The sequence below is a fragment of the Varanus komodoensis genome, unplaced genomic scaffold (genome assembly GCF_004798865.1).
Source record: "Varanus komodoensis strain SLA01 unplaced genomic scaffold, ASM479886v1 scaffold14_1, whole genome shotgun sequence".
In the NCBI taxonomy this organism is placed as follows: Eukaryota; Metazoa; Chordata; class Lepidosauria; order Squamata; family Varanidae; genus Varanus; species Varanus komodoensis.
In genome coordinates, this window is record NW_025335438.1 from 1,870,292 (window position 1) to 1,886,552 (window position 16,261).

At 42.2% G+C, this 16,261-nt stretch overlaps 1 protein-coding gene across 2 annotated transcripts in view; it reads right to left on the reverse strand.

Annotated features, from left to right (window-relative positions):
- Window positions 1-16,261, reverse strand: part of DPY19L4 (dpy-19 like 4) — a 45,027-nt gene that overhangs the window by 15,306 nt on the left and 13,460 nt on the right. The window contains exons 5-13 of one of the 2 annotated variants that reach the window (XM_044424188.1): window positions 13,338-13,459; window positions 11,554-11,699; window positions 9,833-9,956; window positions 8,319-8,336; window positions 7,608-7,739; window positions 6,530-6,628; window positions 4,643-4,716; window positions 2,327-2,485; window positions 793-912 (exon numbers count right to left, since the gene is read on the reverse strand). In XM_044424188.1, coding sequence (XP_044280123.1) covers window positions 793-912; window positions 2,327-2,485; window positions 4,643-4,716; window positions 6,530-6,628; window positions 7,608-7,739; window positions 8,319-8,336; window positions 9,833-9,956; window positions 11,554-11,699; window positions 13,338-13,459 — 994 coding nt within the window. Of the gene's footprint in view, window positions 1-792; window positions 913-2,326; window positions 2,486-4,642; window positions 4,717-6,529; window positions 6,629-7,607; window positions 7,740-8,201; window positions 8,337-9,832; window positions 9,957-11,553; window positions 11,700-13,337; window positions 13,460-16,261 lie in introns of both variants that reach the window. The other variant, XM_044424187.1, reaches the window with a different exon arrangement.

The following is a 16,261-nucleotide window of genomic DNA, read 5'->3' on the forward strand; positions in this document are numbered from 1 at the left end:
CCCTATAGGGTGCCCGCAAGGAGGACACGAGTGCAATAGCACTCTATGGGATGTCATATGCTCCCTGGCAAATGGCATTTAAAGACAAGCTGCCTTGAAAGTGGAAGCACTGTACAGCCACTGCCACTAGCAGCCATCAATAGGCTTGTTTTCCATGGATGTGTCTAACCCGCTTTTAAAGCCATCTGAGTTGGTACCATCACTGCATTCTCACAGTAGCACCTGCTTCCAAACACTACACTGCAGCTACAAATGGCCTTTTGCAGCATCAGCCAGTGCTCCAAAAGGTTCACAGAGACACAATAACAGCAACAGGAGCAGTTGAGAACATTCCCGCCCATCTCCTATTCATTTTATAATTTATTATTACATTTATTTCCTGTCTCTGTTCCTCTTGCAAGGAAGCCCAAATGGCTCACATGGTCTTCCTCCTCCTCTCCATTTTATCTTCACAACAACCCTGTGAAGGAGGTTAGACTGAAAGTAACTGACCCAGTGTCACCCAATGAGGATTCTGGTTGAGTTCTGACTAGAACCTGGATCTCTAGAGTTCCAGTCCAACACTCTGCTACACCATACTGGCTCTCTTGTACTAAACTGGCTGTCTTGTTACACAAGCTAATTAGTATCAGTGTCAAATACTCCAGTCATCAGTACTTCTTCTAAAATGATTTCCCCTCCACCTATGCTCAGAAAGAAACAAAAACTCCATATACGTTTCTAGCAAGTTTGGAGAAGTATTTTGCTACTTCCTGGGGAAACAAAGTCTATGTCTCCATCTAATCAACTCACCTTTCCATCATCATGGCAAGCAACCCCAGTGAAATTGTGTGAAGTACATGATACACAACTTCTGGTCGTTCTCCAATTCTCCCACTCTCAAGCACAGTTGTTTCACTGACTGGTTTACCACTGTGATATTTGGAAGAGAAACAAGATTAGTGCCACCTTTCCATTTGTGGCATCTTCCTGAGAACTGAGCAACCAGCAATGCTGGCCTTCGTTATTTTCTATTCTATTTCTACAAAGTCCAATAGCTGAAACTCTCTGGTTAGATCACAACTAAAACCAAAAAAGGCAACACTATAAATACAATATAAACATTTAAATCTGCAGTATAAAATAAAAATAACAACCAAGATAAAATGTAACAACAGTGCACAACAGTGTTACTTAAAATATAGTAACAAAATTAAAACAACACAAGCTAAAAGGCCAAAATGCTTGGGACAATCAGGTTTAAGGTTTTCATCTGCTGCCAAAGAACAAAGTAGGTTCCAGGCAAGCTTCTTTGGGAAGATCATTTCACAAACAGGGTGAAAGGCCCTACTTTTAGTAGCTGCCCCCATCACTTCCTTTGGCAGGGGAAGAGTGAGGGTTGGTGCTCAGAGTCCAACAAATATATATGGGAGAAAATTATCCTTCCTGGCCACAAGCCATTTAGGGCTTTGAATGCTAACACCAGCACAGGACATGGCCTGGCAGCCAGTGCAGACAGAAAAGTGCTGGCATTATATGACCATGTGGCTTGTCCCTGCTATGCTCTGCTTAGCTCTCATCAATGCTTTCCCCACAGGTAGCCCTGGAATACTGGATAGCAGCGACAGCTCCAAAAACCAGAACAGGATAGGGAAGAGCTATCCCTTGCTTTTAACTATATTCAGTAATTTTGTTCCAAGCCATGGAACTGCAGAGCCTCCTACAGTAAATGGTTTCCTACACATAGAAGCTTAGCTACACTGCAACCCTGTGTATTTCTACTCAAAGTAACTCCCACTGAGTTCAGTGGGACTTACTGCCAGGAAACTGTGTATCAGGTTGCAGGTTACACAAAAGCACCTGTGTAAGCACAGGACTGTAACATGGGCACAGTTTCATGGAGGGGTGAGATGTTGTTCAGCATTAACGATGCCCCTCAACACATGGGGAAAAAAACAAAAACTGACCATTGACACAAAGATCATTGTCTGCATCTGCTTTCAAAGGAAAGAGGGACATGTGCGCGTGTGCATGTACACACACATACGAAACAGCATGGGTTTACGTAATTCTTCTACGTAATTTTTGAGATAGAAAGTGTTCAGTGGTCCTGCAAACAGGTATTTGTGTTTCATGTATTTCATCATTTGCAGCAGAAGCAAAGTGGCATTGTTACAGGCTTACTACTTCATATACAGATTTTCCAGTCTGAAAGCCTTCTGCACTGAAACTGGCATTTGCCATTAAAAGTGGATCAAGTACAATCCAGCGATATGCAAGTACATGCAAGTTCATCACAGTAATTGCTGAGGAACAAGGGAATAAAAATGGATGGTAATCAACTTACATAGTTCTTCTAAAGACAGCTTGACCAACAGAGACAAGGCAAATAATTAGCACTAAAATGTAGAAAGGCAACAGCGAGGACTGAGTAAGGCGTAGAAAAAAGTCTTGGGATGGGGTCTGAAGGGACTCTTGGCAAAGAAGCCAATTAATGGTGAAGTTCCTATTAATTAAAAAGAAAAAAGAAAAGAAAAGGAGGGTGGTTGTAATCTCAAGATAGCCAGATTATATCCACCCTGTTGTCTTTGCAGGTATGAAACTAAGATGACTTAGTTAATCAATCACATGAACAGTTTGCACAGAAGTAATAACAGTCAGTCCAAAGCAAACACATTAAGTTTTTATGGGGTGTTCACTGGAGAATCATAGAAGGCAATTCCACGTCAAAGGGACCCATGATCTCATCAACAAATAGCTGAAGAAACAAAGACCCGCATAGATGCAGCATCTTTATTGCTTCAAGTTGCAATATCAGATATGGCAGGTATTTCAACCCTTTACCATCTTTTCCAGCTCCTGCTGAGCCCCTCCCCAACTCTGCCTGGAAGCACAGGCCTAGCCAGCCACGCTGCCATCCTGTCCGGCTCTCGCGCTCTCTCTCCCTCCTTCACATGGTGCTGCTCTTGCAGTCGTTTCCACCATTAACCCTCCCCTCCCTCTGGCCACACCTTGCCTATTTTAGCTCCTCGGTCCACCAGACGCACCCATCTTGGCCTTTCCCACCACTTTAATCCTCTAGACACTCTTCCCTTGCAAGTCTCCACTATCTGGGCTCTTTTCCTGAGCTAGCTTCTTCTCCACATGCTCCTTCCCAGATCTTTCATATGATGACTGTGCTCACATATTACACCAATCTGTGGGTTGTTCAATCCATGAATTGGTGGGGCTGTGACAGAATGAATCATCCTCTAACTTGCTGCTTCTGCTTTAAATCTGTGTTTAAAAATAATCTAAGAACATACTGTGATCTGATAACCTAAACAACTAGGAGATTAAAACTCTGGGTTGCTTGTCCCACAGCACCTTAGAGTTAGTCATTACATAAGAACTACATGATTCATGTGTACATTGAAACAGGATTCATGTGTACATCAGTTTAGAAGACACATTCCTCCTCGTGTGGGAAAAGGCAGAGGAAGAATACTTTTTAAGGGGGTATCTTTCTCCTCTGGTATTTAAAAGCACTTGCATTGAAAACATTTTATTTCTGCTGCCTGATTAATGGGGTCCTGACACTGATAGACTCCCATAAGCCCAGCTGGCATGGCCAAAGGACAGTGAAGATGGGACTGATGTCCAACAACATCTTGATAAGCTACAGGTTCTCTATCCCTGCTGTATAAACAAAGGCATATAGGCTTAACTTTCTAAATAATTTATTTTTAAAATATTAAAAATCATGCTAATTGCTTCATAACAAGAAAATATGGATTATGCAACCAAAATAACCATTTCAGCTTAAGCAAGTTAACATAATTTATTCTGTATTTGCTGTTCTGCACAATATATTGTGATTTTGCTGGCCATGAAGAGGGTTAAGGAGGTATGCCAGGGAGAAGAGCCTCACTGTCTTCCAATTTTGCCCATGTGCCCAACTTTGCCCACTGAACCGTATCTTTGCAGTATTTATCTATGCATATCCTTACAGACATGATGACTAGAAACTTTTTTTTTTAAGGGAAGGGATGCTTAAGAAACGACATTTTGCAGCTCATTCTGACTTTTCTATGTTTTGCAATCACAGACCACATGGTGTCTAATGTATCACCCTGTTCTAAGATCATAAAAAGCAAATCATTGAAAAATTCTCATGACCATAAAAATTTTGTGCACAGGGCTGTTAATTTGCTGTACATACCTTCAATTTTGACACAAAATTGAGATCCAAGCACTACAGAGTTTCCTTTTTTGCTTTTTGACTCTCTAACCTCTAGGTGGCAAAGTGATACTGCAAAATAACACCAATGCAGGTGAAAACTCCTCTCTCAGCCCAATGAAATGCTACATATTCTCTGTTCTTAAAAAAAATCTAAAAAATTAAAAAACACCTTCCCGAAAGTCCTTGTTAGGCACAAAGGCAAAACTGGAGAGTAACAATATCATCTAAAGAATCTGTAAACAATGCAGAGGAGCAAACGGGGAGTGAATGATAAATGCCTTGTGCAGAAAAGCCATCAGAGTAGAGAGCCTCTGGTTGAAGGATGCATCACTAGGTGGAAGCCCATAAGGCGGAAAGAGTCTCAAGATGACTTGGTAGCCTCTGGCAATGATCACAGAATATTGCTACTTGCATTTTGCAAAATCACCACTTCAGACTTACTTAGTTATGTTTAAACCCAATTTTACTTCAAGAACTTTCATTATGTGTTCATTTTCCTTATGGGAAATTAATGTCTGAAAAACAAAACAGAAAGGAAGTTGTGTGTCAGCACCGTTCTTTTTAGTCAGGTAATTGTTGTATCTGACAAATACAGCTATCTGACAAATAGGTACAAATGTGTCAGACATTTATCTACTAATATCACATTTTCTGCCAGTGTCAGTTCTTAAGTTTTCTGCCATGTGCATTCTGCCATGTTGGTTCCCTTGCAGCGGGAATAGAACTGTGGCCCTCCAGATGTTGAACTACAGCTCCCTCCCTCGCTGACCATTGACCATGCTGGCAGGGCCTGGTGGGAATTGGTATCTAACATCTAGAGGGCAAGAGGTTTCCTGCCACTGCTGTACAGGGTACTTTCTATAGCTTCTGGTGCAGTCTTTCCTATCCTAGTACTCTCCAAGTTTCTGGTTCCCAAGCCCCAGGATTAAGTGAGTGTATTCCAAAAATCTGGAAGATATGGAATTAGAAAAGACTGTTCTACTGCTTTCAGGTGAATACCTATGCTGCTCAACTCCTTCTTAGAAGCACACAAAGTATCCGGAGCACTGCAAGAGTGATGACTGATGAGAGCTATGGGGAGCAGCCTCATCCAGGGTTCATGTAGCCCTGTATTATCTAGACTGACTGGCAGTAGCTCTCCAGTGCTTCAGGCGGAAACTTCTCCTGCCTGCCTAGAGATGCTGGAGATTGAACTTGCGACTTGTGTAGTGAAAGCAGATACTTTACCACTGAGCTACTGTAAACCTCCTAAAGGGCATTTGCCAGTAGTGCAGCATACAAATTTAATAAATAAAAGTTTAAAATGGGTATTAAAGGCATAATAAAAACAAGCTTACAAATATCACAGTAGAAGAAAACTGACTAGTGAAACCAAGTGGCAGGCAGATACAGGTATGATTTTCACTAATTTTCTAACATCAAAAACATGTGACAGCTCTCTAAGGAAGGGAGCCTCAGCGGAGATTGACCTGTTCTAGGACAGCACAGAATAAAACCACCTAAAATAGGAAAGCAAGGAGATCTGGGTTCCCTCTCTGGAGAATGAAACTGTTAACAGTGATTTGTATCAGAGGGTCAACACAGTTGGGTTTACCTGCAAACACTGGGCTAACAGGGACAAGAAAACAAAACTGAAAGCAGTTATTTTCATCAGCTGCCAACAGTTTTTCAGTGACCATGTCAGTGATCACTGCCCTTTTTTGTTAATAACACTTTTTCAAGTTTATCTTAATATAATTTATTATTGATACACCATTTGGAAAAGAAATAAAAAACTATGCTGCCTCTACCTCTTTGTTCTAGTTTTTCCCTCTCTTCCACCCCAATTTTTTTCTCTCCCTACACTTATCCCAAAGCTATAAATCACATTTAGGAAATGTGAGAGTAAGGAAATATTAATGCATTTCCCCTCTGTTATGGCAATATTTTTCTTAGAAGACAGGTTATTTTTTCACTTAGTCCATTATCCACTAAACAAAAATCCCAAAAACATATAGGAAAGGTTAGTTTTGTTATGGGGAGATGGATGCATGTTGTTCATTAACTAAGTTGGATGAAAACTTTGATGTCAGCTTGCCACAGATGCTGTGATGCTGCTTCTTTTCAGTGTTTTTCTACTTTTCATTTTAAACAATTTCTAAAATTTATTTTGGTGGTAGCTAAAACTGCTGTTGAGTATTTTAACCATGATTTTTAATTCTTTGGCATGTAAACTGCTTAGAGCTTTTGCTCTACTAATGCCATGCAAGTGTTATTCATTATTAAAGAAACAGCCAAATGACTGTACTATTATGTTCAACCAAAGCATTACTTTTAACTGAGGTTTACCTTCACTGCAAGATTCAAAGTCACTGTTATTGTGAAGACCAAATAAAAGTAAATGACCTTCAGCATCCTTGAAAGAAGTGTCCCTTTTTTTGTATTCATCTGCAATGAAATGTAACAATAGTTACTTTTACAGACAACATACCAATATTCCCAATTAGACAATTTATTACCAATACAGACAGATGCAGAGCTGGCGTGCTGTAGCGGCTGGAATGGGGTGGCGATGTGGTGATGGTACCAGTGTGGCCCCAGCCACTTTTCTGGGCACATGCTGAGGTCTCTTATCCTTTCTACTCTGTTTTTAATCAGCACATGTTCTTATTGGCACAAGGTTTTTGATTCAATGCAAACTGAATGCTTCCAGCTGCTGCCATCTTTATTTCCCACTAATGTCTCTAAGCTACACATGGGGTTTGGAGACATGCTTAGGAAATGAAGATGGCAGATGGTCACAGGCTGTTGCAAACCTCTGGCAGAGCCAACTTGGCCCAAAGGAGTCATTTCGGGTACTGGGACTCAGATCCCACCTCTGCCTAGTATTCAAGTCTTCTGGGGAGGTTACTTATCTTTTATGACAAGCCACACCTCCCACAGCAACCATTTTGTGGAGCTTCCCAAGACTGTTGCTCAGGGGGTCATATGTGCACATGGGTCTAGAAATACTGCATGAATCCGGACTGAGGAGACCCCTGCTCAAACTCTCACTGCACTGTGAAGAGTCCTGGATGACCTTGAACTGGTCATCATCAACTTAATTTGCCTCACAGGCTGAGTAGGACAGAATGCAGAGAAAGGAAAACCAAGGTGACCTAATGGTTATAGGGTTGGATGGGACCTTGAGACACTAGGTAACTTTAGGGTAGTCACTGATTCACAGCCTAACCTACCTCACAGGGTTGTTGTGAGGGTCAAATGGAGAGAAGGATGAGGATTATGTAAGCCTCCTTGGGTCCTTTACATGAAAAAGGGCAGGATACTAATATAGCAACTACATAAATAAACAAAGTATACCACCTTGCGCTTCTAGGGGGAAAGACTGAAAGCAAATGTAGAGCTACCAAATGTTGCCCGTTATTACCTGAAGATATTTTCCCAGCAGAGCAGCTGTAACCAGGCTTAGTAGAGGAGATACCAGTAGAGTTGGATTTTCAAATTGTAACATATAACCCAAGAAGAGAGAAAACAGGTAGATTTTATATATGTCATGTACCTGTGGAGGGGAAATAAAGTAAAGCAGAATGTCTCAACCTTTAAGCAACAGGAACACCACTGCAAGAAACACTTTCTTTCTACTAGTGTGGGGATGGTAGGGTGGAAAGCTGTGCTTTGGCTTGCCAATCAAATCATCCCTCACCATTAGCTAGAGATGACAGAATTGCAGAACTGTGGCTCTCCCGGCATTTGGGGATCCCTCCATCTCCTTCAGCCCCTATGCCACAACCTACCCTATTCAAAATAGTCCCCTGATCTTCCAGAGAGGCTTTGGGGTGTTCTGGGAACTGCTGGGAAAACAGGAGGGGGGAGTCAACTTGCACAGCCTTTGTTTTGCTAGTGCAGTGCTGGACATAACCCCATATCCTGTAACTTTTCCTGCCAGCATAGTCTATAGAGGCAGCAGAAAAATACTGAATGAACAGGTATTAAACATGTTTCATGTCAAGTTTCAACATACCTTCTCTGCCTGTGTGAGCCCAGTGATATCTAGCAGAAAAAGACAGATGGCCTGGACAAATAGTAGATAGTGACTATATTCCCACATCATCATAAAAGTGTACGTTGAAGCACTCACCAACATGTAGCAAAATTTCTGGAAAGGGGTGGGAGATGGTAAGTGTAGAGGAGCAAAAATCACATTGCTGTGGTGTTTAATTTTTATTTGCATTTATATATTGCCTTATCTGCTAAAAAAAGGCATCAGGTCAGTGTGCAACCATTTAAAACACTAAAACTGTAAAACAAACAAGAACCTTAGAGATTGTAACAAATATGAAACCACCTATTTTTAAAGACTACATTGAAAAGCTACATTATTACACTCTTGCCAAAAGCAAGAGAATTGTGGCTAAGCAAGTTCTTATTGCAGCACTTTCCCTAGTTTATCCACCTAAAATTTTGAATGTCTTTGAATGCATTTTATTACAAAAGAACTCTGTGAGTTCAAACACCAACAAGAAGAAAGCACCACAGAATAGAAATCTTTGTTACAGCATAATCCCCTGGGCGTGTTTATTCAATTCTACAGTTGTTCCTCCCAGGTAATTATGTGTAAAATAGCAAACTTAACTGTATTTTCCTTACTTCACTCTTCAACAAAACAGTGTTGTCATTTTTAGGGCAAGAATAAAAACCCAAAGTCAAGAGGACTGACCACCTGAAAAAGTCATGTTCACTAATTTTCACTGAAGTCGTACTGCAATTAAAATAAGTACACACAGCTCTCTCAAGTGTGCCCATTGCACAGTAAGGGGAGGATTGAGGGGGAGAGATAGAACAATACAACACTGAGAGAAGAGCAAGTACTAGCATAGAAAAAGCCACATGGACATCTATGCATGTCCAGAAGTACAAGTCTTCTAAATTTATTCTTCGAGCACCACCATACGAATGAGTCATGGATGGACAGATAGTAGATCACCAAGTGTTTTGGACTGCAACTCCTAGCATGACTGACCCCTGGCCATACTGGCAGGGATTTCTAAGAGTTGGGAGTCTAAAACATGTGGAGATCTACCTTCTGCCTACTTCAGAAGTAAATCACTCCCAAAATCCAGGGGAATCTGCAGCTTCCTCACATTAGTTTGGAGGCACTAAACAAACATGCACTGTGTGCTTAAATTGCTCCTTGAATCCCAGACAAGATGGTATTCCAAGAGACAGGCTAAGCAAAGCTTGACCCAATTGTTTCTCCTTTCCAGAAAAGTGGAAAGGAAACTTGTTTGTATAAATGAGTAATACATTAGTGCTAGACTCATTTATTAGACTGAGATTATTATGTCTGAATAGGCCCTATTCATACTATTGCAGCAAAAAAGATTAGGAAGAGAAAATTAGATAAAAATTGCTATGAAGTACACTCAAGATTAAGATAGATATGCATTTTTAAAAAAATTAACAATTAAAATAGTTAAAATAGTAAATTTTAACTCATTCATACAATTTTGTAATGTTTGAAATCTTAGTTCTTTGTTGTGTGTGTGTGTGTGTGTGTGTGTGTGTAGCATCTTTGTCATTGTCTCTGGCTAGTACAATAAACTTTGGAAGCATTTATACTATTATATTTGCATTTTAACACTTTCATCTTACCTCAGCTGAAGAGTTTACATTGTTCTTTAAATAACCTGTTAGAGCTGCAACTTGACAAGCAAAATATGGCAGAGCCCAGTTTTCCCTAGAAGGCAGAGAATAGTCTATTCTTGTAGTATCAGCTCTAGAGAATGTACAGGGTGGAAAGAAGTAACAAAAACATGTTACTTTTGGTACACAAATATTCAGTGATGCAGCAGATAAATGATCTTAACAGAAGCTACATATAAGCATCAAAATATTAAATGATACAAATCTTTTTGAGATTGATCATAAAGTGCACTACCACAAAATCCTAAATACCTTTTGTGGGTAAAGCCATTTCCACTAGGGACCTAGACCAGGTGTGCTTGCATGTAATACTAATTCACTGTACGTGTTGTTGAATTCTAGGTTGTTGTGACGTGCAAAGCTAGCCACGCCCATAGTTTGTTCTTGGGTTGTGAATGCAAAGTTATATAAACCTTAGATGGTTATTAACATGTGAACCCAGTACTGTGGGGTTTTCATGAGTTGTTTCACTAGGCTATTGAGGGTGAGGGCAAGAGTGGGGAAAAATATCCAGCCACTCTATTGTACCCCAAAGGCATTTGGGAAACAGGAAGAGAATGGAAAAAGAAAGATGGAAACAAAAAAGCAAAATAAAACAAAAACCCAGCAGTTGTTTGACAAAACAAACAACAGTTTATTCAATGATCCTCCAGACAAACACTGGGTAGGAGAAGAACACTATGGATTAGACATATGTTAAGTAAACCACAGCTTAGCATTATGTCTACACCATGTTCTTTGACAGTAACATTTAAATTCCTGTATTATCATTTGCAAAATGGACTTGAAGACACCATTTATTCTATAAAAAATAAACCACTAAATGAAAGGATGAAAAAAGAAACATGATGAACCACAACTCCAACCTTTGTATTCACAATCCATGCCCTTTTTCTTTATCAATCAAACTGCAGTTTGCTCATTTTTTGGAAGTTATCTACCTTAGTTAATAATGGAAACTATTCAAAAATTTTCCTTTAAAACAGCACAGAAAGAAAAACTAAGAAGAAAACAAAGGACAATACTATGATCATTCAATCTGAAGTAAGAAGAGAAGACTCAACTCAGCCTTCCCTAAGCTGATAAAGTTGGTCTACTAATCCCAGAATCCCTAGCCAGTATGCTAGAGGCAAGGTAAAGTGACAGACTGTTATAGAATCATAGAATAGTAGAGTTGGAAGGACCACGAAGGCCACCAGATCCAACCCCCTGCTGTTGCAAGACACCAATTTACACTATCCCACTCAGATGGCTGAAAGCTCTGGCAGCTCACATTGGCCAAGGCACAGCAGGGACAGGGCAAGCAACTTTACTGGGATCATTAGCTCAGTGGGTCTTTATTTTTTGGAACACCCGGTGCCACACATGAACTCAGGGCAGGTGAACTGCTATGTCTAGTTTGATGTACCTGAGAAGAAAAGATCTGGCAGCCTTTCAGGGAAGCAGAGGAACTTTGGACCTGATGGACCCAAGACCAACTTGGCTTGCTCCAATTTGGGACCTATTTCACCTCTACCAGTAGATCAGGACTTGTGGAGGTTTCTGTGAGTGCAACTCTGGTGGCCTATAAGGAGTTGGTCTTTCAATTCTATCCCAAATCCCTCCTAAAGGTGTATCCGAGGGGTTAGGAGCATACCATAAATGATGTAAAAACTGAAGATTCACTTTACCTGTTAATGATGAACCAGGCAACCGTTAGCATCCCTGCTAGCCAAGTTCCACTTATGAGCCAACTGGTTGCAAACAATGCAGTCACATAGATCCCTTGCAGCCCAAACACTATACCAATGTAAAAATATACTGGCTCAATAACGTCCTGAAAATTAAAGAATAGCCATTTTTAAAGGACAGGTTATATCAGCAACACAGTCAGAACTAAACTGTACTATTTGACATTCACTAATGCAAAGAGGATGTGGGAGCACCAGTCTGAGGTCCTGAATGATGACTGTCATAGGTGTGGAAGGCAAGGGCTAGCCATGTCAGAAGACTTGTACGGGAGGACTGACTGAAGGGGGAGTAAGGACTCTCATTAATATGATGCCAACTTTGTTCCTTTCTAAAAATATAAAACTCAGACATTTTCTTGGAATTCTCAAGGTACTCCTAACTGTACTTCAGAGGAGGAGGAAGGAAGAGGTTTTGGATCCAGTCTGCTCTGTCCATTCAGAGAAGGACTTCACAATCTAGCCGAGAATCTCAAAGGAGGCATTTTCTTGCCAATTCCACCTGTCCCCTGTGGCTCCCATGCCCTCTGAAAGCACTCCCAGGATTTGCAGTACCCTCAAGAACACCATGTGGGACGTAGAGGAAAGACCGAATCAGTCAGACCAACTTCTGCATGGCGAGACTTGCAGAAGATCCATCTGCTGGATTATTGCAAAGCCATTCCATTTGCAGAGGGAACACTCTGAGTTCAACCCAATAGTATTTATTTAATTTTTTGTATCCCATCCTTTACCGTGTCTCAGGGCAGTGATAACTTAAATAAATAAGACACAGCATCAATAAGAAAGGTTAGTTTCTATTAGCATTTATACAATGCAGGGGCATCACACCTCTTTCAGTCCAAGGGCCAAATTCAACTTCAGGGACTGCATTCAACTGATGGGAGAAGTCAAAGGGGTGAGGCCAAAATGCCAGCAGTACTAACATCTTTTAGCTTAAAACATTTGCTGCCAGTAGCTTTGCCTTAGGAGGGACATTTCAACCTTTTGGAATGGAAAGAAACATGCACAAACTGGAAAACCACCAAAATATTGATGGCTGAAGAAAAGGGGAACTTTGGAGGCTTAGACTAAGACTCCAGGCAGGCAAGCTTTGTCCTGAAGAATTCAGATTCAACACCCCTAATCTTGTGTACCTGAAGTGTTCGAGATGCTTCACATATATTCCCTCACTAATCTTGACAAGGTCTCTAATAGAGAGGCCAGTAGTATTTCACATTCCGGATCAAGGAGCAGAAGCAAGTCTTAGGGAAAGTGAACTTGCCCAATAGTCAACATGTGAATTAGGGACTTCCTTGCTTTCAGCTTACACACTTCACCAGTTGCAGGTTTTCTGTGTGACCTGCCATCTTCAAAAAGGAAGAAGTGCATTCCTAGCCCTTTTTACAGATAGAATAATTCAACAATCCTTCCCAATGTTATGGAACCCATTCTGCAAGTAAGCAGTTAATCGTTTTTAACATAGCAACTTAAACCTCAACCCTGTATCTTGATCTAGTACCCTTAACAGTTTTTACATCTGCCCTTTATGTGCTTGTCTCTCTGTCTCAATTAAGGGATTCATTTACACAGCAAGAAGTGAGAAGACAGTCAATGCACAGAGCAGTAGTCCTCCAGCTGAGCCTGCACAATTAATGCTCCAAAGAAAAGAAGCTTTTTGCTTGAAACAGCACACACTTCTACTGATCACTCAGGGCTATAAATAAAAGCAAGAGGAAGAGTCTTACTTCACTACCAGACGCTTGATATAAGATGCTGGCAATCAGCTCTGGATACAAAGTCATCTGCTGTGCTGCATTCATGGTCTTCAGTGACAGAGTTCTGTTGTCGTGGATGAGATGATAGATACCTGGAAATGTAGAAGGGGGCATGGGGAAGAAATCATGTGCGTTATTCATACCAGGGGCCCCCAACCCCGGGGCCATGGACAGGTACTGGCCTGTGGCCTGTTAAGAACCAGGCCACACAGCAGGAGGTGAGTGGTGGGCAAGCTAGCGAAGCTTCATCTATATTTGCAGCCGCTCCCCAGCACTAGCATCACCACTGTGGAGCAGCTGCAAATACAGGTGATCATTAGGGTCCTTTTGGTTCTTGGCCCCCGAAAGCAGGAGAAAGTGGCAGCAGCAGCAGGAGCAGAGCCAGCTGAAAGGAGGCGCAGAGAAGCTTGGGAAGGCGCGTGTGAGAGGCAGGGAACTGGGAAGGAGGTAACGGCACGGCTGAAGGGCTGCACGTCAGAGGGAGGTTCCCACTGATTCCCCATTATGGTGAGTTGCATAAATATTTCGTTATATATTACGATTCAATTATAGTAGAACTAAAGTGCACAATAAATATGATGCACCTGAATCATCCCAAAACAATCCACCTCCCACCACCCTGGTCTGTGGAAAAATTGCCTTCCATGAAAGAGAGAACGTTGGTGACAAACACTATAGCAGGAGAGCTGCCATGTGCAATTTCTGAAATGTAAGCTTTCTAGGTATTCTTCTGCAAAGCTCATTCTTCCAACCCTTTCCATTCACAATTCTCCCCTCTGTATTCTAAAGGGACCCTGATTTTCTAAAGCCTAACCCTAGACTGGGCCATGATCCTAGATCTACCATACGGCTGGGGTACCAATGCCATACCTCTTTTCCCAAATGTACACTTTGTAAGAATTTTTCTGCACAACTCATCCTTTTAGCACTCTGCGCTCACAGTTCAAACCTATGAATGGTCAGGGGGACCCTCATTTTCTGAACCCTAACCCAAGTCTGGGCTACACACCTAGCCCTAGCATTAGGGATAGGTACCAGTGGCAGAGGCAGTTTCCAAAATGAAAGCTTCGTAGGGTTATTTTCTGCCCAGCTCATTCTTTCAAACTCTTCTGCACATGGTTGAACCCTCTGTATGTTCAGGGGGACTCTCATTTTCTTAATCCCAGGTACTCAGGTACCAGTGCCATAGCTCTTTTCCCTGATGTATACAGTGTAGCAGTTTTTATGCACAGCTGATTATTTGAGCCCTTTCTGAACTGGTTTCTTTTCTGTGAATTGTTTGGGGGACTGTCACTTTTTAAACCCTAAGCCTAGCCTAGTCCATAACCATAACCCTAGAATTAGGCACAGGTACCAAAATAGAAGTTTCCAGGGTTTGCTCTGCACAGCTCCTCCTTCCAGTCCTTTCTGAGCAAGTTAAATCCTCCCTATTTTCAGGGTGACCTTCAGGTTCTGAACCCTAACTCTAGCCTGGTCGATAACCACAGCCCTAGTATAGGGCTCAGGTACCACTGGTATAGGGCATTTCCAAAATGCAAGCTTTCTAGCTTTTTTCCTGCACAGCTCATTCTTTCATCCCTTTCCACACACAGTTCAACCCTCCGTAATATCAGGGGGACCCTCATTTCCTGAAGCCTAACCCTAGCCTAGCCCACAACCCATTACTGGGCCATGGCCTGTTAGGAACTGGGCCATACAGCAGGAGGCAAGCGGCCAGGAAGGTAGCAAAACGTCATCTGTACCTGCAGCCACTCCATAGCACTAGCTGTGTCGTTTTGTTATTTTACTGTTCTTTATCGTATCCATCCCGTGATGTCAATGCGGTGGATGGGTTACAAAATGTTTAAGTCAATGAATCAGTATAATTTCTACTGAGGAGTGACTCCAAATCCGGATTACAATTAAGGCCCTTTCGGGCCTTGACTCTCAAAAGAACGAGGGATCGGCAGCGGCAACAGAGCCGGGCCACAACTGGCATGGGGGAGGTGGGGAGGACACATGCTAGTGGCAAGGGAACCGGGAGCAGGTGAGGGCTGGGCTGCAGGTCAGGGACAGGTGGTGTGAGCGAGGCATGATGCACGAGGTGGCTGAGGAGGCCCGGCACGCAGCACGTATGTCACCAAGCGCAAGGGGACCAGGAGAGCTGCAGGCAGGCCTCAAGGCCTATTTGAGGATTCGCGGAGCCACTGCAAGGCCCTTTTGGTTCTCGGTCCTCGAAAGCAGGAGGGAGTGGCGGGTGGTGGCACAGCCGGCTGGTAAGTGGTATGGAGAAGCCGGGAAGGGGGCGTGTGAACAGTGAGGGAACCAGGAAGTAGGTAAGGGCTGGGCTGCAGGGCAGAGGGAGGCTCCCCCTGATTCTGCATTATAGTGAGTTGTATAATTATTTCATTATCTATTACAATATAATAGTAATAGAAATAAAGTGCACAATAAATGTAATGTGCTATCGTGAGGCTGGCACTCCTTCCCAACGAAAGCAATCACTCCAGTTGATACTACAAATGTCTTTATTCTACACAGTAGTACAATTTCAGTCACATAGGCTAGGAAGTTGTCCTCTCGTTCTGAATACATTCACCTTACACTGAATTTATGAACCCTTCGGGGCAGTTCTTCTAATGGCGGGGTGCTATGATCCCTTTCCCTGCGTCACTCAATCATTCTCGATTCCAGCTGTCCCAGTCTGTGCATGCACCTGCGAGAACGAGCATCCTCTACAGCTTCTCCCACGTTATCTCCCAAGTTCCCACACCCCGTATCTACAACAGGTGAACCTGTTTCCCCATCAATATGCAAATTGGTCTCTTGATGTTCCCGTTTTGACTGCTTCCTAAACCTCCTTATCTACTTTCTCATTTCCATCGTCTGTGCAGCTGGGGAACAGATTGTTCTGC